The sequence below is a fragment of the Chiloscyllium plagiosum genome, unplaced genomic scaffold, assembly GCF_037043375.1.
Source record: "Chiloscyllium plagiosum isolate Xiang-an unplaced genomic scaffold, Cpla_swu_hap1 HiC_scaffold_9, whole genome shotgun sequence".
In the NCBI taxonomy this organism is placed as follows: domain Eukaryota; kingdom Metazoa; phylum Chordata; class Chondrichthyes; order Orectolobiformes; family Hemiscylliidae; genus Chiloscyllium; species Chiloscyllium plagiosum.
This window is the reverse complement of record NW_028270147.1, coordinates 84,185,984-84,208,231: the sequence shown is the minus strand read 5'-3', so window position 1 is coordinate 84,208,231 and position 22,248 is coordinate 84,185,984. Positions and strand designations below refer to the sequence as shown.

The 22,248-nt window shown below is 40.7% G+C and overlaps 2 protein-coding genes across 5 annotated transcripts in view; one reads left to right on the top strand and one right to left on the bottom strand.

Annotated features, from left to right (window-relative positions):
• Positions 1-21,796, top strand: part of LOC148149183 (uncharacterized) — a 55,224-nt gene extending 33,428 nt beyond the window's left edge. For 3 of the 4 annotated variants that reach the window (XR_015758059.1, XR_015758057.1, XM_087990284.1), the window contains 2 exons: positions 16,463-16,540; positions 21,073-21,796. Coding sequence is in view for 1 of the 4 variants with exons in the window: in XM_087990284.1 (XP_087846410.1) it covers positions 16,463-16,540; positions 21,073-21,154 (160 nt within the window). In the remaining 3 variants the exon portion in view is untranslated. Of the gene's footprint in view, positions 1-12,469; positions 12,769-16,462; positions 16,541-21,072 lie in introns of those variants that run through there. The other variant, XR_015758058.1, reaches the window with a different exon arrangement.
• Positions 4,932-9,642, bottom strand: LOC122554080 (putative deaminase APOBEC-4). Its single transcript, XM_043698533.2, has 2 exons — positions 9,536-9,642; positions 4,932-8,414 (listed from the first exon to the last, which is right to left on the bottom strand). Exon 2 carries the CDS (start codon positions 8,389-8,391, stop codon positions 7,240-7,242), a length of 1,152 nt encoding a protein of 383 aa, XP_043554468.1. The 5' UTR covers positions 8,392-8,414; positions 9,536-9,642; the 3' UTR covers positions 4,932-7,239.
• Positions 21,797-22,248: the final 452 nt, after the last annotated feature.

Genomic DNA, 22,248 nt, shown 5'->3' with positions numbered 1-22,248 from the left:
GAAAAAGTTGCCTTTTAGGTCCCTTTTAATTATTTTCCATCTCACCCTAAATCTATGCCCTCTAGTTCTGAACTCCCCCACCCAGGGAGGAAAACACCTTGTCTATTTACCCTATCTGTGCCTCTCATGATTTTACGAATCTCTGTAAGGTCACCCCTCAGCCGCCAACGCTGCAGGGAAAACAGCCCCAGCCTGTTCAGCCTCTCCCTATAGCTCAAACCCTCCAACCCTGGCAACATCCTTGTAAATCTTTACTGAACCCTTTCAAGTTTCACAACATCTTTCCAATAGGATTGAGACCAGAATTCAACACAATATTCCAAAAGTGGCCGAAACAATGTCCAGTACAGCTGCAACATGACCTCCCAACTCCTATACTGAATGCTCTGTCCAATAAAGGAAAGCATACCAAACGCTTTCTTCACTATCCTTTCTACCTGTGACTCTACTTTCAAGGAACTATGAACCTGTACTACAAGGTCTCTTTGTTCAGCAACACTCCTCAAGACCTTACCATTAAGTGTATAAGTCCTGCTCTGATGTGCTTTTCCAAAATGCAGCACCTCACATTTATCTAAATTAAACTCCATCTGACATTCCTCAGCCCATTGGCCCAACTGATCAAGATCCCATTGTACTCTGAGGTACTTTTCTTCGCTGTCCACTACACCTCCAATTTTGGTGTCATATGCAAATTTACCTCATATGTTCACATCCAAATCATTTTATATGAAGGATTAAAAGCAGTGGACTCAGCACCAACCCTTGTGGCACACCACTGGTCACAGGTCCAGTCTGAAAAGCAACCCTCCACCACCACCCTTTGTCTTCCACCTTCACACCAGTTCTGTATCCTCCATCAATATTCATTTACATTTTTACCCAAAATGTTTGTTTCCTGATTTCCCTTTTTCATCCATGATTCAGATATTTTCTACTCAAATTGTTCAGCAATGGTATTACACATATATTTGGAGCAGGTGGGCATTGAAACCAGGTCTATTGGCACAGAGCTAGGGATACTACCATTGCAACTCGAGAGCACTCTTTCGTTTATGTTTTTAATCTATTAAAACTAAGAGCCACCAGCTGCTGCTTTGTGGTTGGTAAAACATTTGAACATTGATCTGTGCAAATATTATTTCAGCTCAGTGAGGTTTTATAGTTTCTCCTAGTATCCATGCAGAAGAGGGCAAAAGCAGCACAAAATAGTCACAAAAATTCCCATGTTAAAATGATGGTAGCAGCAACTTTCTTTTCACTTGAATTCCTGCATGCATTTGCTCTGTTATATTTTTGTGCTGCTCATAATATACTGTCAACAGGGCTAAATGAATGTGGAAACACCAGGCCTGGTGTGCCACATTGAATAAAACAGCATATGCTCTGATTTGCAATTTGTAACTGCATGAGTAATCCTTGTGTGTTCATTGGAATAAAACTTTTTTTTAAAGTGATATCCTAAGGACAACTAGTTAGAGTCATGGAGCCATATGGCGTGGAAACAGACCCTTCGGTCCAACCGGACCATGCTGAACATAATCCCAAACTGAACTAGTCCCACTTGCCTCCTCCTGGCCCATATCCTTCCAAACCTTTCCTAGTCCTGTATCTGTCCAAGTGTCATTTAAATATTGTAATTGTACCCGCAGCCACCACTTCCTCAGGAAGTTCATTCCACAGGTGAACAACCCTCCTTAAAAAAAATGGCCTCTTATTCAAAAGGAAATTCTGAGATAAAAGATTTGCAGTTGTAGGATTGAAAATACTTTTGATCCTTCGTGGAAACATTTCTCAGCTATTCTTAGGGAACTGATCCATTTAAGTGAAAATTGACAACATTTCAAGGTTTCTTTTATGAAAGGAAACAATCCACATTTTCATGCCCATCTTTCCCACAATATTTAAGACCCACAATTAGATTTCCAGCCCCTACACAGCACTGAAATAGCCCATAGTGATAAGTCACAAACAACATCCTTTGACCTGAGCCCTGCTGTATTATCCAGCTCTTTCCAATACTCCAACACACCATCCTCTTCTCTGTGGTCCAGTTCGGTGGAATGATCATTTACTTGTTCTTGGAACAGCAGCATAACTATAAAGATTACAATTTTTAAAAAACTGCTTAAACAAGAGCTGAATGGCTATTCCACAAGATTATGCCCATAGCTAAACTGAAATCTAGGGATTGAATAATTTCTCTGAGTAACTAGTTACATTGCTCAAGCCAGTCTTATAGACAGTGGAATAAATCAAAAATGTTGGACTGTTAGACCTGCCAAATGTACTGAAACAGTCATTTCCTTGTAGGTTTAAATGTTGGCTGTGTTTGTTGTATGCCAGTCTTAAATTTAACGGGTCCAAAGTCACTCATGCACAACAAACGTGTCAGGTTTTAGCATTTGTCAAAGGGACAACACTACTGTTATTACAATGATCAACTTCAACACCTTCCTCTCTGTTACCAATGAAATTAATGTCTCAAGGGATTACTCTACAGAGCAGAAATTTACACACTACAAGAAATGAGGCAGCAAAAATTCATATCAACAGTTCGACGGAATAAAATTAGCCCCAACAGGTCAAGCCACTAAATTTGTTCCTGAGTGTTCCTTTGTAATATAAACAGAGGACACCAGTGATGGTCGCTGAAACCAAGTCCTCAAACTGAATTATTGTCTAGGCCTCATGAATTCTAATCCAGTTGCTTAATCGCAACGTAACGCCTTGTCATGTTTTGAGCAGTTTAAAATGCTTCACAAAGAACTGCATTGGTTAAAGTGTAGTCAACATTACTTTTTACACAAGACCACAGCCAATTTGGTTGTAGTTGGTAAAACATTTGAACATTGATCTGTGCAAGAATTATTTCAGCTCAGTGAGGTTTTTTAGTTTTTCCTAGTATCCGTGCAGAAGAGGGCAAAAGCGGCACAAAATAGTCACAGATATTCCAATGTTAAAATGATGGTGGCAGCAACTTTTTTTTTCACTTGAATTCCTGCATTCATTTGCTCTGTTATATTTTTGTGCTGCTCATAACATACCATCAACAGAGCCAAACTAGTGCAGAAACACCAGGCCTGATGTGCCACATTGAATAAAACAGTGTATGCTCTGATTTTTGCAATAGGTATCTGCATGCTTAATCCTTGTGTGTTCATCGGAATAAAACCTTTCTGAAAGTGATATCCAAAATACGACTAATTAGATTCATAGTCATACGGCGTGAGCAGTTTAAAATGCTTTACAAAGAACTACTGTACATTGGTTAAAGTGTAGTCAACATTACCTTTTACATAATACCACAGTCAATTTGTTTGTAACCTTTTTTATTATTATCTTTATTGGATTTCTTTGAGGGATAGATGTTGGCCGCAGAAAGAGCAGAGTTTCTTCATTTTTATTCAAAAGTGCCATTGAATCTGATGTCCAACTATGCAGGCAGTTTAAAGTCTTGTGCAATGCAAATTTTGTAACTGTAATTGGGTAGTTTGGGTGAAAGTTTGAACCAAGGCTCAATCTGATTTTGAGATGTGTGTACAAAGGATCCCATGGTACTATTTCAACTGTCCTTGACATATTACCTTTGGCAAAGAGCATTATTCAAAGGAAATAATAGATTATCCGGTAACTATCACATAGTTTTGCATTTCAACAGTAAATACACTGAATTAATTAGAAAGTGCATTGGAATTTCTTGAGTTTGAACGTGCTATCTAATGGCAGGTGTGGTGTGTCTCTGTTGTTGTAAAAGACAACACCTGAAAGAATTTGCTGATCTTAGGAAATAAGCTCTACCTATCAATATCTAAAGGAGTGCTCCTGGTCGTTGTGAACCAGTGAGTTGAAGTTGCTCAGTTGTCTCTAAGTTGCATACTAGAATGTTGCAGTAGGAAAAATGTGTAATTATTCATAAATAAAGCCTGAAGTCTTACAAAAAACAAAGTCGAAAAAGGTAGCGCTGTAAAAGCACAGCAGGTCAGGCAGCATCAGGAATACGATGAAGGGCTTATGCCCAAAACGTCGACTCTCCTGCTCCTCGGATGCTGCCTGACCTGCTGTACTTTTCCAGCGCCACCCATTTCGACTAGAATTGTGTAAGACAGTTAATGAAACTAAATATTGTTCTTCCACTTTAGAATCCAAGCTTTCGAACACTAAAAAAAACTATGAGTCTTAATCACAGAATGAAGCAAGTCTCCTCTTTTTAAATAAATAATTTGGGCTGCAGCAAATATTTTGAATTTTTTTAGTCTTTAGCTAGTCCTACCCCAATAACAATAACATGTACTAGTTAAACAGGATGGAACATGGTACCAATTATAAGCAAGTGTCTTTCACTTTAGGCTTTTATTAAACTCTATTTATTACATAATTTCAAACCATACATAATAATCTGAGATTGACTAGGTTCTGAATTTATTGTTACAATGTTAAGAGACAGTCGTCTATATGTCCATCTGTCTTCAATTGGTCTGTTTAGTTCCACCCATGCTTTGCTATTTATGCCATGTGGGAAGTTGCTCAGTGATGTCATAAAAAGGTTACTCCAAGGTCATAAAGCCCTCGTTCAGTAAGGTGCTCTTTTGAGATTGAATTTAAAGTGGTTTCTCTGCAACTAGCCATACTCAAAGTGATCAGAGCAGATTCGGGCTTCACTTCACAGCAAGTTATCATCTACTTTTAATGGAAATATAAAGTCATCTTAAAGCCAAGGAAATAATTCTGACATTAAATAGATATTTCCAATAACTTAAATAATCTAATAAATAATAGATATCTTTCACAATTTTAAGTGGAACTCTCAAGCTAAGACTATTATAAAGTTGTTTAAAACACAGGGAATTGCAATTACATTAATATGGGAACTGCAATTACATTAACATGACTAAAAAATGTCCAAATTGGAGGAGGAAGGGGGCTGAGAGATAAATAGAGGGGTGGGATGGGGTGCTGGTGGGGAGAAAGTGGGTGGGAAAGCGATAAGTGCATGCTGGTGGGAGGTAATTGTGATTGTTCAGTGGGGAGGGTAGAGTGGATAGGTGCAAATGGAGACAGACAGGTAGGACAGGTCATGAGAGTGGTGCAGAGTTGGAGGGTTGGATCTGAGATGAGGTGGGGGAGGGGAAATTTGAAAATGAGTGAAGTTGATATTGATGCCGTGTGGTTGACGGGTTCCAAGGCAGAAGTCAGCGTTCTTCCTCTAGGTGGTGGTGGCTTTGATTTGGCAGTAGAAGAGGCTCAGGACTTGCATGTCCCTGGGAGAATGGGAAGAGAAGTTGAAGTTATCGAGCACAGTTTGGTACGTGTGTCCTAGAGATATTCCCTGAAATACTCTGCGAGTTGGCGTTCTGACTCCCCGATGTAGAGGAGACCACATCGAGTGCAATGAACGCAGTAGGGGTGAGGTGGGTGGATGTCCAGAAAAATCTCTGTTGGATGTGAAATTATCCTTTAGGACTTTGGACAGAGGTGAGTGGGGGAGGTGTGGGAGCAGGTTTTATCACTGACCTATCACAATGCACTTTTTAAAAAAAATGTACTGTTTATTTCTTGTCTAGTATCTCTGTTGCAGTCCAGTGCTTAGATCATTGAACCAACTGTATAATGTTGTTTGGTACTTAAGATATGATTTCTGTTGTTTATTTGTAAATTTCCTCTGCTATCCAGGAAAGTAGTGTAGTGCTGGCCATAGGCCAAGATAGAACCTTTAATAATTTCCTCAAATGTATTCAAATGGAATTATTTGCATATAGCTAGAGGAAAGAAGGGATGGAAGATAAACTAGACAGAGCTGGGTTCAGCAGCAGGGCAATGGGATCTGCAGAGAGGTTTGACTTGATGGGTGAGGAGAAGGCAAGGGGAGTAGCTGAAAAGATATGAACTGGAAGGTTCTCAGACTTTATTAAGGACTGTTTTATGTTAGTAACAGCGCACTAATGTCAATTTTATTTGTTCAATGCAGACCATTGGTATAATTGATATTAGTAGAGAAGATTTAATTCCACTACTGAAAATGATAGTTAAAACTCCAAAGAATTAGGTATATAAAAATGAAAGCTTTTTTTATTCTGCCTATCAATCTTTAAACTATCTATTCAGTAGTCTCATGGCTACAGACCTTCAGATTAGTGCTACCGTTCTGCATAGGTAAGGTACAATCATTTCCAAATATCTCCTCCTGGTATGGTAGAGTGTGTACTTCATGACTGCTTGTCTCTCTTGAGTCCACAAGACACAATGTAGTGGAAAAGATATCACATTGCTGAGGCATGTTAGTGCAGGATAAAGAGAGCAACAACTTGAACAGCAAACACTATTGTACTGTGCTTGGTGTGAGTTCAAACCATTATGGTTGTTCTCCTAAAAACTGATCATAAATTATAGAATTTTGCTGCATCACACCAAGAATGTGTAACCTTAAAAAAAACACAATATAGGCAATATAATGAAGCATGAAAAATGAAGTCAGTAATGTGAAATAGATTTGTGTGAGGAATAGAGGTGTGTGCATTTGGAAAAAGGAGTAGGTAACAACCTGTATTGACAGGTGCTGAAACAAAGTGATAACTCATTGCAATACCTCTAACCTTAATAAGCTTACTTTGTTGACATGATATTTCAATTATTGTCAGAAGCTGTGATAAACTGCACGTAGCTGAATGAGATTGAACAAATAAAACAATGATCACATTGAATATGACTAACAACTGAATTCTAAATGTTGTGAGCACAAATTGATTGCACTAGTATATTGCCTGCAGCAAGTCTAGTAAACCAATCAGTCTGGATTAGCTATCCTCCATCTATCTCCCGAATAACTAACTACACTCAAATAATCAAGACCTTGCAGCTTGAGTGTTTGCTGACTTCATGAGCAGATTAAGGTTAGATTTGGCAAGAGTTCAGGTTAAAGCTACTATCTGGAATCAGAGACAATGGGACTGCACCAAAAAACAATTCAGACCTTTTTTCGCCGTTGCCATGTTAATGTAATTGCAATTTCCCTGTCTTTTAAACAACTTTATAATAGTCTTAATTTGACAGTTCCACTAAAAATAGTTGAACAAGGTTGACAAATTTTATCATACATTCCATTGTACTTCCTGCGCAGAGCTTATGAAAAAGCAATGACAGTGGAATTTATTGAAACAATTAGTAGACCTTACTCCTGTTTAAAAGGGATTTCATTTTCATTCAGAAACTCAACCAGTTTGGAAGAGCTGTTTTTGTCAGCTATTTCCTTCTTGTACGTTTTGTTCTCTTCCCTGTCTTCCTCTGTTGCTTTGATTTGCTCGTTCTTTTACCCATTGGAGATTCCAAAATTTTAACTGTTTCGGTTACTTGAATGTCACGTGGTGTTGATCTTGTTGATGTTTCCCCTTTGGATATGTTAGGCATGTTGAGATGTCTCACAACATTCTTTGGTTTAGTGTCCTGTTGTTGATGTGTCTGTACATACAAAGGTGATGGTAGCTTATTAGTAAGATTCATGTATGGCTGAAATAGTTGGTATGGAGCCATTAATGTCATTTGATTCACAGCTGGAGATGGTACTTGTGAAATAGGATACACGTCCATCTCTGGTGGCTTAAGATGTTGCATTCGATATTGCTTTGCTTGGGGTACTGCATCTATGTAAGAAGGATGAACACCAGTAATGGCAGCTATCTGATGGGCATTGCTGAGGTCTGCAAAAGCTCTTTCAGGCAAAATTGTGTTGTAAAGAGTTAGCCGTGGCACACCATTCACAAACCTGTGAAGAATTGTCAGCCATGTTTCACTGCTGATGGGATTGAGGGTCACTCTTGGCCAAAGTGAAGCCAAGTTATGGAGAGCTTCTCTATTCCACCCAGATTCAGAAAAGTGATCATCCGTATGGTAGAGTGCAGAGAAATATATGTCCAACCTTGTGCTGGGAAAATCGAACAAGAAATCATTTATTTTGGTTATGCAGCAGTGAGCTCTTTCATTACACGGGGTGTAGTTGGAATAAATGGTAATGTAAGCAATGTCTTCATAGGAGTACAACAGTGCATCCAGGTAGCCATCCATGTCAAAGAAGATAGATTCTGGATGAAGTTGATATAAAGTGCAGTTGGTTACTTGTCCTTTTTGCACTATAGTACCAGATGATAATTTCAGTTCATAGAAGATCAGATGCCTGTCAGACTGTGGTTGAGCATAGGGAAATCCAAATGTTTCATAAAACTCAATATAGGAAACTCGTGCTTCTTCTCCAGTTTTGATGTGATAGGGACATTTTGGGCATCTTTCAGTGGAATACAGCCAGTAGTAAGGTTTCACCAGTGTTCCTTGAGGAGCAATATATTCTTCATAAGTCATTGTTATGATGGTTGCTTCACTTTGATTTTGTTGCAAAATCATAATCACTTAAGGATAATATATTCCTGAAAGAGAAAATAAAATGGGTGTTGACTATAAGCAGAAGAGGAGTCTCTGTATGAAGGAAAAACTATACATTTTCCAAATTTGGGGTATGAACAGATCAGATCTTCTTTCAGCATATCTTTATTTCATTATTTCAGATTTTTTTATATATCAGATTTCCAGCATCATTTTATATTGACTATAAATAGAAGATAGAGATAATTGCAGTGGGGAACTTAGAAATTGCTTTCGTGGTTAGAATCTGAAAAATATTTCTGCAGTAAGTGTAAATAGCTTGGATGCTTTCAAAATGAAAGCAGCAAATTGGAAAAGAATACGGAGTATACTGGTAAAAAGGGATGAGGGCAATGGAATTAGAGGGGGCATACCAGACAGAAAGATTACAACTGGTTGTGCTGAATGGCCTGCTATGATACTGGAACAGGGGGCAAAGCACCAGAAACAAACCTATAATTGCACAAAGTTTCTGAAGTAAAAACAACACAAAATGGCATGAGTACAGTTAATAAACTCATAATATTCTTTGCACTTTGTACATGATTAGATTGGGATAGTTGTGCTTGTGTCGTTCCTCAGTATGAACTTTTCCAGACATTTTCAGGGCAGTGAAGAGGTTGAGAAGCTGTTTGATGGTTGAAAGTAGGCATTTCTGTGGTGAAATCTTCCTGAATATATGCATACAGAGTTGGCAAACCTTTATCTTCATCCCCATTGAGAAGCGAATTAAGTGATCAGTGGCTATGCCGTTTTTAAATGCAAGACTTGCACTCTCAGCTACATAAATTTTTACATGCAGCTGCAAGAGGAAGTATTTTATTCAACTGGAATTTCTGATACAAGGTTCCAACATTGAACTACAAAATTCACTAAACAAATATTGGAAGCAAACTATTATAATTACATTGTTGCTAGAATTCAGATCAGTTGTGCTCCATAAATATTACTCAATGTGCTCAAACTCATGTATAATTATAAAGCCTAGAGTCATAATAAGCACATTCCTATGAAAACATTGTGATTGAATATAAAACTATTGGATACGGAGTAAGAATAATAAGATTAGGCATTCAGGTGTAAATGTACATTCTCCACACATGTAGTATATATTGTAAGTGTTTACCTGTAACCAGGAGGCCCGGCTAAGGTGGTTCATCATTGTTTTTCCAGCATTTGTTGTATTTTTGATTAATCTGAACTATGGAATTTATTCCAAATGTTGGTGCAAATCTACAGTAGATCACACAAACATATTTTTCTTCCACTGCTGATTCTGGTCATGTGCTTGATAACTTGTTTGTTGCAGAGGGTGGGGCAGTTTTGTTTATAGGCAAAGTGAATGGATACAGACTCCATGGCAATAGTGTTGAGACTTTGTGCTGGGCTACTGTTCCTCACTAGACTATAGGTATTCCCCATACTTCTGGCAAGTTTTCTGAATGTAATTTAATCATCATCATAAAACCATAGTGCTGCATTTACTATATAATCACTGAGTTTTTCAAAGCCAGAATGGCAACATTGTATTCAACAAAGATCATGGAATAATGTGTGTTAGATATTGTCAGGCTGATCCGTCAGTTACAAAAGACTGACAGGCAAGTGAAAGGATATTGAGAAATAGTGAGGACAAATGATTGAGTGGGTTACATCTATTACTGAATATGAAGATTCGGATTCATCCTTTCTTTTTCTGCTGAAGGTTTTGTCTTCTGCCTTAAAAGATCCGAAGTTACATGATACCAGGTCATAGTCCTACAATTTTATTTGAAATCACAAGCTTTCAGTGCATAACCCCTTCGTCAGCTGAAGTGAAGAGAGAAGCACACAGACACAGAAATTTATAGGCAGAGAGATCAAATGATCATACAAATAGTGTGAGTAGAGTGTTGAATAATAAAACTCTGCAGGTGATCAAAAGTATCAAGTGAAGAGATGATCTATAATATGATTAAATGAGGCAGAGAGAGGTTTACAAAAAATTAAAAATAAAGTTGTGCTGGAGACAACCCAAATGACTGGAATAACAAGATAGGTATAAGAGTAATAAATTCGTAAGTAATCCAAAATTGTACAAATTAACTAAGGTAGAGAGATCATAACAATTTAGATTAGATTAGATTAGATTAGATTAGATTACAGTGTGGAAACAGGCCCTTCGGCCCAACAAGTCCACACCGACCCGCCGAAGCGAAACCCACCCATACCCCTACATTTACCCCTTACCTAACACTATGGGCAATTTAGTATGGCCAATTCACCTGACCCTGCACATCTTTGGACTGTGGGAGGAAACCGGAGCACCCGGAGGAAACCCATGCAGACACGGGGAGAACGTGCAAACTCCACACAGTCAGTCGCCTGAGGCGGGAATTGAACCCGGGTCTCTGGCGCTGTGAGGCAGCAGTGCTAACCACTGTGCCACCGTGCCGCCCACAAATTTAACAAGGTGATGGTGTCAAAACAGGACAGTAAGGAAGATTTTCCAGACCAGAACTGTGTGGTAGGGTCACATGTAGTGCGACATGAACCCAAGAGCATCTTAAAAGGTGGCAACACTCACGCTGAGTCAAAGGATTTAATAAAGTGTGATAGGAAGTGAAGTACTTATAAGAACTATGTGCCTTCTGCGGAAAGGTTATTTCAGATACATTACTATCATTTCTGTTTTTGAATTGGCTACTGTAAAAGCTGTCGCTTTTTGGACGGCATTGTTCAATCACTTGTAATTAGTGCAATGCTGAATCTGAATGATTGGTATTGGGCAAAGATAAATCCAATAATCTTACTAAGCTTTAGTAAATTATGGGGTAGTATTGGCATAGTATATGAAGGTACAGATATTCAATTTTATTTCAACTTATAATCTACATTGACTCTTGAAAGTAGAGTTGTAGGAAATGTAATAGCCAATCGTCCATGGTCCCATCAACTGAAATGAGCAGATAGTCTTTGAGGTTGGGATAATTATTCATCTGCAGAACTACCCTTCTCTTTTCAATCAGAGACAGGGACTTTATTTAATGCATTGTTTGAAATATTGCACACTTGATAGTGCAGTACAGGTTGGCACAGTAATGTCAGCTGAGATTATGTGCTGAAGTCTCTGAAGTAGGACTGCAAATTTGAAAGTCAGGCAAAAATGTTATCCACTAAGCCAAATCTTGTAACAGACAGATGTTTGCATGACTTTTGATGAATTCAATATTGTGCAAATGTTATAAAGGTCACCAGTGGTGGAATGTTAAAATTAGCTGCTTTTCACTCAGAAAATTTGTATGCCTTGGTCACAACACTAAGTAAACATGCAAAATGTTTGAATTGGGATGGCAAAGGTGTTTCAGCATTTTTGCCTTCAGTAGTTCTTTGATACTCATTGGCTGTGGGGGTGCTGCTCAATTGTAAACTGATTTAATTCATGTGCTGGCTTTTGGCCTTTTGGAGATTTCAGTTGGAGCACAGCTATGTTAATACACAGTTTATCAGCCTGCTGCTTTGATAATTTATCTGAACTCAACATTAATTTTAAATCCCGGCATTGATCTGTGACAAAGTGGTGAGATACAAGTGGAGCACAGTGACCTTTTGCATAAACAAATACTGGGAAATTGGCCAACTAATGTAAAAAAAGACTCACTGGTTTCCCCTATCAATAAGAGTGACGTTCTATTTGTTACAAATCACACAACACCAGGTTATAGTCCAACAGGTTTAATTGAAAGCACACTAGCTTTCGGAGCGACGCACCTTCATTGGGTGATACCAATTCACCACCTGATGAAGGAGTGTCGCTCCAAAAGCTAGTGTGCTTCCAATTAAACCTGTTGGACTATAACCTGGTGTTGTGTGATTTGTAACTTTGTACACCCCAGTTCTATTTGTTGGATACCATTCAGAAAAGTGTGTGTGTCATTCACATTTCATATTCTAGATGCTTGCAAAATTAAAAGTTAAAACCAGCTCACTTTAATAATGGACCTTACTGGTTTCTAAGGAATTGGATCGCCTTCAATCATGTGCAAGACAGAGAACTAAGTGTTCCAGCTGGTATTTATTAGAGACAGAATCTTTTACAGCAATCTATAAGTTAATTAGGCTGGTATATGATTGTGAGTAACAGAAGAAAAATGCAGTTCTGTAATCTTATTCCGTCAACAATTTGTGATCTGCAGGATTAAAATATTAACATTTACAGGAATCAAAGCTGAGATGAAATAGTAAGGATATTTGAGGGTTAGTAAGTTCAATTTCAGATGATACAGCAGAAGAAATATTTTCATGCCTAGAGCAAACCTAAGAAATATTTAATGCTATTTAGAAGCAACAAGCTAACTGCCATTTAGAAAATTAATGCATGTAAGTATTCTGCTCTGTGGATGTCACATTTTGATGTGGGGCCTTCGACTGGCGCAAATAATAATTATTTAGCTTTCTCTCTTTTTTTTGACTTTGGCTGGTGAAACTGCTACCCTGTCAGAAGAGGTGGATAATATTTATTATTTGACTATCCAGGTTGATTTTATATGGTAGATTTGATGTTTTTTGGAAGCAATGTTAAGTGTTAGTGTGTTGCCTTACCAGATTGACTATTAATGGGTTTTTCTCACTGTAATGTTGCTCATTTCTTGAATGAAGTTGGGTCAATGTGTTGCAGTTGTTCCTCTCCCTTCCCCTGCTGTTCTAACCTTTTCCTTCAGTCACTAACTGTGGCAATATCGGAAGCCTCAGGCCTTTCCAAACATCGTGCTTTGTTTTTGCACAAGATCCCTGCTGCATCCCCATGGCACTGCCCTGACTATTTAGAGTCATCTTGACTGGTATGAATGTAATCAGTTAACTGGGAGTCAACCCATCCTGCTGCATCTTCATACCAAACAGTCCTTCAAAAATACAGGCACATGGTGGACAAATTCACTGCAGGAAATGATATTATTGATCCCTGAAGATTGCAGGGCAGTTATATGGTAGGTGTTTGGGATACTTACCTTTATTAGCAGAGGCATAGAGTACAAGAGCAAGATGGTTATACTGAGGTTGTATAAAATGCTGGTTAGATACCAACTGGAAAACTTGGTGCAATTCTGGTCACCACATTATACAAAGGATGTATTTGTACTAGAGAGGGTGCACAAGAGATTTACAAGAATGCTATCTGGTCTGCAGGGTCTGAGCTATGAAACTTTGGAGAGGTTGGATCTGTTTTTCTATAAGCAGCAAATTTTGAGAGGGGTATTAATAGAGGTGGAAAAGGTTTTGAGCGGCATAGATAGGGTGGGTAGGAAGGGACCTTATCCATTAATAGAGGGGTCAACTATGAGGGACAATGGCTTAAAGTGAGAGGGAGAAAGCTGAGAGGAGAGTTGAAGAGAAATGCTTTAACTCAAGAGGGTGATGCAAGTCTGGAAGTCACTGCCTGAAAAGGTGATTGAGACACAAAGGCTCATCCCAGTTGTGCAGCACTTGTATATTCACTTGAATTGCCATAATTTACAGGGCTAAAAATAGAAAATGGGATTAGTGCAAACAGATCATTGATGACGAGTGTGACACAACTGGTACCCTTCTGTGTTGTAATGTCTTTGAGTCTATGAGTCAAAATAGTGGTGAAGGAGTTGACACAATTCTTCATCCTGTATCATCTGCCAACATAGATCCAGTCAGATGACGATGCAAGTTTCAAGTCCAGCATGTTTCAGGAAGTCATTATTAAGATGGGTGTTCACAATATTCCCACTAAGTTCCTTTTTTTGGTGTGACCAAGTTTTTGATCGTCAGACCTAATATTTCTGATTGTGTCTCAGTGTCATGTCTTGCTTCTAATTCTCCTAGGAAGTGCCTTGGGATTTTTGTTTGTCACTTTAAGGCATTACATCACAATAGTTGTTGATTATTTAGACTGGGTGGCATGGTGGCTCAGCGGTTAGCACGGCTGCCTCATAGTGCTAGGAACCTGAGTTCGATTCCAGTCTTGGGCAACTGTTTGTGTGGAGTTTGCATATTCTCCCTGTGTCTGCATGGGTCTCCTCTGAGTGCTCTCGTTTCCTCCCACAATCCAAAGATGTGCAGGTTAAGTGAATTGGTCATGCTAAATTGCCCACAGTGTTAGGTGCATTAGTTAGGGGAATGGATCTGGGTGGGTTACTCTTAAGAGGGTTGGTGTGGACTTGTTGGGCCAAATGGCCTGTTTCCATACTGTAGGGGATCTAAACTAGTACAGATCATATTACTAAGTTATAAGTGGAGAGCAACTGAGCAGAACTTTACAGCGTGGAGTTTTATAGCACAGAAGAAAAACTTTAGCCGATTATGTCTGTGGCAGTCATCAAGTACCTATCAACATCGAAACCCATTTTCCAGCACTTGGTCTTGTATGCTAAGCCATTTCAATTGTTCATCTAAATGTTCCCAGCTCAATTACTCTGAGGCAGTGAGCCCCCTCTGAGTGAAAAAACAACTTATTCCTCTAAAACTCCTGTCTCTTTCCTTAAATCTACAGTCCCTGGTGATTTACCCTGGTTATTGAAATTGCAAAGTCTAAACTGTTGGGAACTTGAAAGCTCAAGTCCCAGTGGTGTTGATGAGGCTGTATCTGGAGTATGGTGTACTGTTTTGGTGCCCATGTTTAAGAAAGGATGTACAGTACTGGCATTGGGGGCAGTTCAAAAGAGATCCACTAGGCTGATTCCAGGGACAAAGGGGTTGGTTTATCAAGGACAGCTAAACAGCTTAGACTATTTGCTGTCAATTCACTTCCTGATTTTTGGTCACTTCTATGAAACCTATGCCCCGCCTGGTCTGCGTTCAGTTTTGTAAACTTCCATTCTGTTGCCTGCACTTTGAAAAGCATGAACCCATTGCAACTGTGTGGTAGATACAGACTAAACCATAGAAATAAAAAATCTTGTCCATTTTCATCTTGGTATCTTTTCTAAGGGTATACCAGGAAGGATACCTGCGTGGGCCGAAGGGCCTGTTCTGTGCTGTATTGTTCTATGTTCTCACAAGAACTCCCAGGGGTGTCATGATTGTCGTGGTCACTTTAAGAAAGCCAAGTTCCAGTCGCCCATTTGAAATCTCCATCCAGTTTTTTTTGTGTGGAGCTGGATATTGGGGACGGGATGTGTGTATACCTTGAATATGTGGGTAGATGTTGTGGGGAGTAGGCACAGTGTGGAAGTGAGGGTGAGGCAGGGAGGGAAGTAAGGTGCGGATCCAGGAGCCGGTGGCTGAGGAGCAGAGTAGGAAGCGAGGAAGGTGGTGGCAGCAAGGGAGAAGGATAACCTAGCAGTATCTGGCCAGCAGCTGCTGCTCCTTGGTGATCCGAGGCTACCAGGCAATGAGAGACAACTGGAGAGCTGGGCGAAAGTCGCTGCAGGAGTTCACTTGTTATTTAAAAAAAAGTTTTGTGATTTACATATGAAAGAACTGATACATGGTCATTCTAAAAGATGAGAGATGTAACAAACAATCGGGTCTTTTTTCAATATATCATTTCAGTTACTTCACACTGGAAACTTTTGCTGTAAATTCTGAGTCTTGCAATCTTATACTCCACAACCACCTGATGAAGGAGCAGTGCTCTAAAAGCTAGTGCTTCCAAATAAACCTGTTGGACTATAACCGGGTGTTGTGTGATTTTTAACTTTTTAAGTGAAAGCACTGGACCATGATTAAGTAAAGCTCGTGGATTATTTCTCTCTCCTCTATCTGCCCACACCTCCTTTCTTCCCTCAGATTCTTTTTTCTCTCTCCTTCCTCTTTTGGCAGCTTCTCCCCTTCCCCCACACCTCCCATTGATATCTCTGGACTATGCTGCAAAGAAAAATCCTCCTTTTCTCCACTACGTTCTCGGCCCCTTCTCCTAACAGTGCTCTGCTTTCTTGAAAACCAACTGTGTTAGTTTGACAAACAAAAACATCTATTGCAGTCTGAACATGAGCTGCAATACCGAATCCAAAGCCTTCGGCCATTTAGACAGCTGGCACACAATTGCAGATGGAGGCAAATACAAGTATGAATGACTAAATTTATCTTGTCTGATCAATTACAGGCCTGGAAAACTTGATTGTCCAGACTGCGAAGGAGATCGAGAACTCTGCGCTGCAAAATCTGAGGTGGCCATGAAAAAGTAAGTTTGACACGATGTGACTATCTATGATTTTGTTTCATTCAGTGTATGAGAAAACCAAAGGAAATTGTTCATGAGCTGGCAGTTATTGTATGATAACCTAGGGACCCTATCATGCAAGGGTGTAGTGAATAGCATTCCAGACCACAGTAGTTTCCTTTTCACCTTTTCGCCCTTATCACCAGGTATAGTGACCTTCAAACCGATGAGAGGTTTTTAAGAAACAAAAATCACTATCTATTTTTCAAATGTTTGCAAGTTGTTTGTGGATGGAAGTGCTTCATTTAATTTGTGCTCCATGACCATTTGCCAGTGCAGACATTTAGGCAGTCCACATTGACAGGAGGATGGGAATCAAAGTTTGCCACACATGAGTGCAACCATTAGGAAGCACTGTGATGTGATTTTGATGTGGTTTAATGCCGCATTCCAAAGGAATCATAAACATGAAAATGAAATGTTGGAGAACCATTGATTCCTTCAATTTTTTTTTTGTGCAATGCAACAAATACCACTCCAGACTCCAGCATTCCCATTAAAGAGGCTGCTGGACTACCTCCCTCAAATTAGAGAGAGTTGACTTAAATAATAGTCTAAATATTGAAGCATCCAAAACACTTCAAATGTAAAGAAGGCGTTTGGTATGCTTTCCTTTATTGGTCAGAGTACTGAGTACAGGAGTTGGGGAGGTCATGTTGCGGCTGCACAAGACATCGGTTAGGCTACTGTTGGAATATTGCGTGCAATTCTGGTCTCCTTCCTATTGGAAAGATGTTGTGAAACTTGAAAGGGTTCAGAAAAGATTTACAAGGATGTTGCCAGGGTTGGAGGATCTGAGCTATAGGGAGAGGCTGAACAGGCTGGGGCTGTTTTCCTTGGAGCGTCGGAGGCTGAGGGGTGACCTTATAGAGGTTTACAAAATTATGAGGTGCATGGATAGGGTAAATAGACAAAGTCTTTTCCTTGGGGCAGGGGAGTCCAGAACTAGAGGGCATAGGTTTAGGGTGAGAGGGGGAAGACTTAAAAGTGACCTACAGGGCAACTTTTTCATGTAGAGGGTGGTACGTGTATGGAATGAACTGCCAGAGGAAGTGGTGGAGGTTGGTACAATTGCAACATTTAAAAGGCATTTAGATGGGTATATGAATAGGAAGAGTTTGGAGGGATATGGGCCGGGCGCTGGCAGGTGGGACTAGATTGGGTTGGGATGTCTGGTCGGCATGGACAGGTTGGACTGAAGTGTCTGTTTCCGTGCTGTGCATCTCTATGACTTTGATGGGAAATTGCTTGCTGATCAATTTATATTTCTGAACAATGTGGCTATAACGAAAATACTAAAGAAATGGGTTCCTCTCCTCCACCCCACCTAATCGCTTCTCTTCCTCTTTCCTGCTTGTGTGCATCTTCTCCACATCCCTCCCTCTGGAACCACCACTACCACCCAAACTTCCTCCAAGTTTATTGCTGTGTCATAGAGTCCGACAGCATGAAGATAGACCCTTTGGCCCAAACTGGTCCATGCCGACTAAAATGTCCATCCATGCTAACCCCATTTCCCTGCACTTGGCCCATATCTTTCTAATTTTTTTCCTATCCATGTATTTGTTAAAATGCCTTTTAAATGTTGTTAATGTACCCGCCTCAACCACTTCCGGAGGCAGCTCATTTCATACGTGTACCGTACCATCTGTGTAAAAAAAGTTGCCATTCAGGTTCCCTTTTATTCTTTCCCCTCTAACTTTAAACTGATGTCCTCTAGTCCTCAATTCCCCAACCCTGGTAAAAAGACTTGAGTGTATTCAACCCTATCCATACCTCTCATGATCTTATATACACTTCTATAAGATTCCCTCTCAGTCTTCCAAGCTCTAAAGTAAAAAGTCCTAGCTTGTCGAACATCTCCCTATAACTCAGACTATTGAAGTCCAGGCAACATCCTTGTAAATTTCTTCTGCACTCTTTCTAGTTTAATAACATTCTTCCTATAGCAAGGTGACCAAAAGTGAACACAATACTAAAATGCGGCATCACCAATGTCCCGTACAACTGCAACATAACTTCCCAACTTCTCAATACTCAATACCCTGACTGATGAAGGCTACTGTGCCAAAAGCCTTCTTCAATCCTCTGTCTACCTGTGACTCCACTTTCAGAGAATTGTGAACCTGAACTCCAAGGTCCCTCTGTTCCACTACATTCCTTTAAGGTTCTTACCATTCACCATGAAACTCCTACCTTGGTTTGACTTTCCAAATGCAGCACCTCACATTTATCTATATTAAACTTCATTTCTTTGCCCACTTTCCCAGCTGATCAAGATCCTGCTACAATTTCTGAGAACCTTCCTCACTGTCCACGATACCTCCTATTTTAGTGTCATCTGCAAATGTACTAATCATGCCTTGTACATCTCATCCTAATCATTGATGTAGATAACAAACAGTAATGGGCCCAGCACCGACCCCTGAGGCACTCCACTTGTTACAGGCCTCCAGTCTTACAAGTATCCTTCCACTATTACCCTCATCCTCTTACCATTAAGCCAAATGTGTATCCAATTTGCCAGCTCTCCCGGATTCTATGTCCTCCAAATATCTGTGACGTTTGAAGAAATATGACTACAATTAAAACCTGATCCTGGTGTCCTAACCTTGGTATATCTCGCATACAGTGTTGCCATTGAATGCTTTGCATTTTTAAAAAGAATTTTACAGAATGTTCTGGCTCTCCAGCAATTCTGCTCACATTGTTAAATTCCAAGTTAAAAATGCAATTTAACCAGACGTCAGACCAAACTTACTTCTGTATCATTGCTGTCTTTTCTAAATGATCGACACTACCGTTGCTGCGAATGTTCGATCTTTTAAAGTGCATGTTTCTGCAAAATTGATCATAAACCACAAAATTAAAATGGTTTTTGGGTCTATAATTTGTTATCAGACATTTAAAAAATAACTTGAGTCTCAAAATTCAGCATTTCAGGCCCCAATCGGCTAATTTTATGAAATAAGGTCCTACTCCAAATGTAAAATTGTACAAGAGGATAAACCAAACAGTCACTGCAAATAGAGAGGCAGGAAACAGCCCCCGTGGGGGTCTACCCAGATGTGAAGGGACTGGGTAGACCCCTACCCTACAGAAATGAAGAGGCTACGAAGCAGTGTCCTGTGACAAAGGGAACAGTAGAGACAGAGATACAGTTAAAATGGGAAAGGACTGAAGAAGACGAGATTAAACAGAGGGAAAAAAGAGACAAAGAAAGAAAGGGAAGGCTGGAGGAAATAGAAGCTATACAATGTGAGCAGGAGGAGCTGAAGCATGCTGAATTCACTAAGAGGAATACCGGGAGTACAGGAAGAGGATTGAGCAGGAAAAAAGTGGGAGTAGGAAAGGTAGATAAATGAGGAAAAAGAGAAGCCCCGGGGGGGGGTTAGTGGGCATGGGATGGAAATAGAAACAGAATCAGAGTCCGATGGGGAATTATTGAGTGGTGGCCTCAGTAGGGAAAAAGATCCCAACAGGACAAGATGTTACCATTACTCATAAAAGGGGGGGGGGAGGCACCCATAATATGTTCCTTGGGGAAGTCAGGCTCTGAAAGGGCTGAGAAATGCGCTGCCCAGCTTACATGAGGAAGCGGGAAAGTGGATCAGGAAGTTTGAAGATGGAACCACAGGATGATTGTTGGCTATGAGAGACTTGAAGGCACTGCTGGTGAGGCTGATAGGGCTCCCAAAGTTAGGGGAAATAATGGACCAAGCTGGTTTGAAAAATGTGATGGACAATCCGATGAATGATGGGGCCGGGTTTGATCAAGTGAGACAGGCAGGCCCTTAAACGACTGTTATCCAAACGAGATGGACCACAAATTCTGAGAGGGGACCCATTGGGAGACAACAAGAACCTGACCGCCTATTTTGAAAGACAGTTAAAAAAGTGGATGCTGGAAACAGGGCAAGGCAATCAGTTGCTGACCACAATGTTCCGAAATACTATCATTGCGGCAATGTCCTCCCAAGTCAGGTCATCAAGACTGGAGGAGGTGGTAGGACTGACATCATCAATGAGCCACTAGGAATTTAGAGACCACGTAGCTCATGCAGTCAAAAGTTCCGAAAAGAGAAATTGTCTGAAAACAGGAGGAGGTGCAAAGGAAACTGATCGGCTTTCATTCAAAAAGTTGTTAAGTTGGTGTTGCAGACGTTGAGAATCAGGGGTTTGGGTGTATGTATCATCCCCAATCGCAAGGTATGGTGGAAAGGATCAATGGGACATTGAAGGTCAAATTAAGTAAAATCTGTGTGAGCACCAACCCTGATTGGGTTGATGTGCTGCTGCTAGCACTAATGAGTTGTTACATGCAGACTAACCACATGACCAATTTAACACCACATGAGATCCTCACAGGCAGACCCATGCCAGTGCCCAAGTGGAGGGGCCCATACGAAGGGCCCAGTTTGGAGCAATTAAGCTTAGAGCTTAAGCAATAGATGTGGCAGCCAACCATGATACATGACACTATCCACATGCAGGAAACACAAAGGGAACCAGAACCTGACAACGAGGAAGGACCTATTACAACTGGGGATTGTGCGGGTCTTCCAAAGACGCTGAGATGAGCCGAGGAGGGAGGGATCTTTCATAATGACCAAGCCATCACCTACCGCCATCCAAGTGGAAGGACGACACGTATGGTACCACCTTAATCATTGTACTAAAGCTTTCCCACTGGCACAAACTGACTCTGAAGCTGAGGTAAGTGGAGCTGAGGCCGAGGAACTTGGATATGGGCAGGACATGCAGGAAGCTAGTACCCCACAACAGGGTTCCGAAAAAGGTATAGGTGCAGCTCTTGGGGACACTGATCATTCTGGAAGTGATAGTGATGGAGATGTGGAGGATAGCCCTTTTCCTGGCAACAGGGCTAGGGGAGGAGTGAGGGAAGCCCCTGATGCCCCCCCCCCCCCACCGATGCCCAGCCTGTATACTCTTACTTTGAAACCATTAACCTGGCAGACCAGGCCTGGGGATGCCAGGGCTACTCAGGCTGGGAGACGTAGAAGTGTCAGGAGTGCAGCTTTGACTTGGATATGCACCCATAACAATCACTGGTACCAATGGGCAAATTATACAGCCGTAATGATGGCTAGACAAGACTGCTTCTTGTTCACAAAGACGACCCACTCATACTACATTGTCCCTATGCCCTATAAGGAGAAAGTGAGGACTGCAGATGCTGGAGATCAGAAAATGTGTTGCTGGAAAAGTGCAGCAGGTCAGGCAGCATCCAGGGAACAGGAGAATTCTAAAGGCAGCCACGGGGAACATATAATTAGTCTTGCTGGTGAACCATGGGGTACTAAAGCTGCAAGACCACTGGAGTTGCTGCCTTCCCACGCCATCCTGCTGATAAAACATGGAGCCTGGAGAAGTAGGCACCAGGAGGAGCAGTGGGATTGCGTATAAGTTAATGAATCATTCGGATCAAGGGTTCGGCTACAGTGTCGCAAATGCCATTGAGTACAAGTAGTTGAGTTATAGGGCATAGGTGAAAATATATTGCTGGAAAAGCGCAGCAGGTCAGGCAGCATCCAGGGAACAGGAGAATCGACGTTTCGGGCATAAGCCCTTCTTCGGGCATAAGCCCGATTCCTGAAGAAGGACTTATGCCCGAAATGTCGATTCTCCTGTTCCCTGGATGCTGCCTG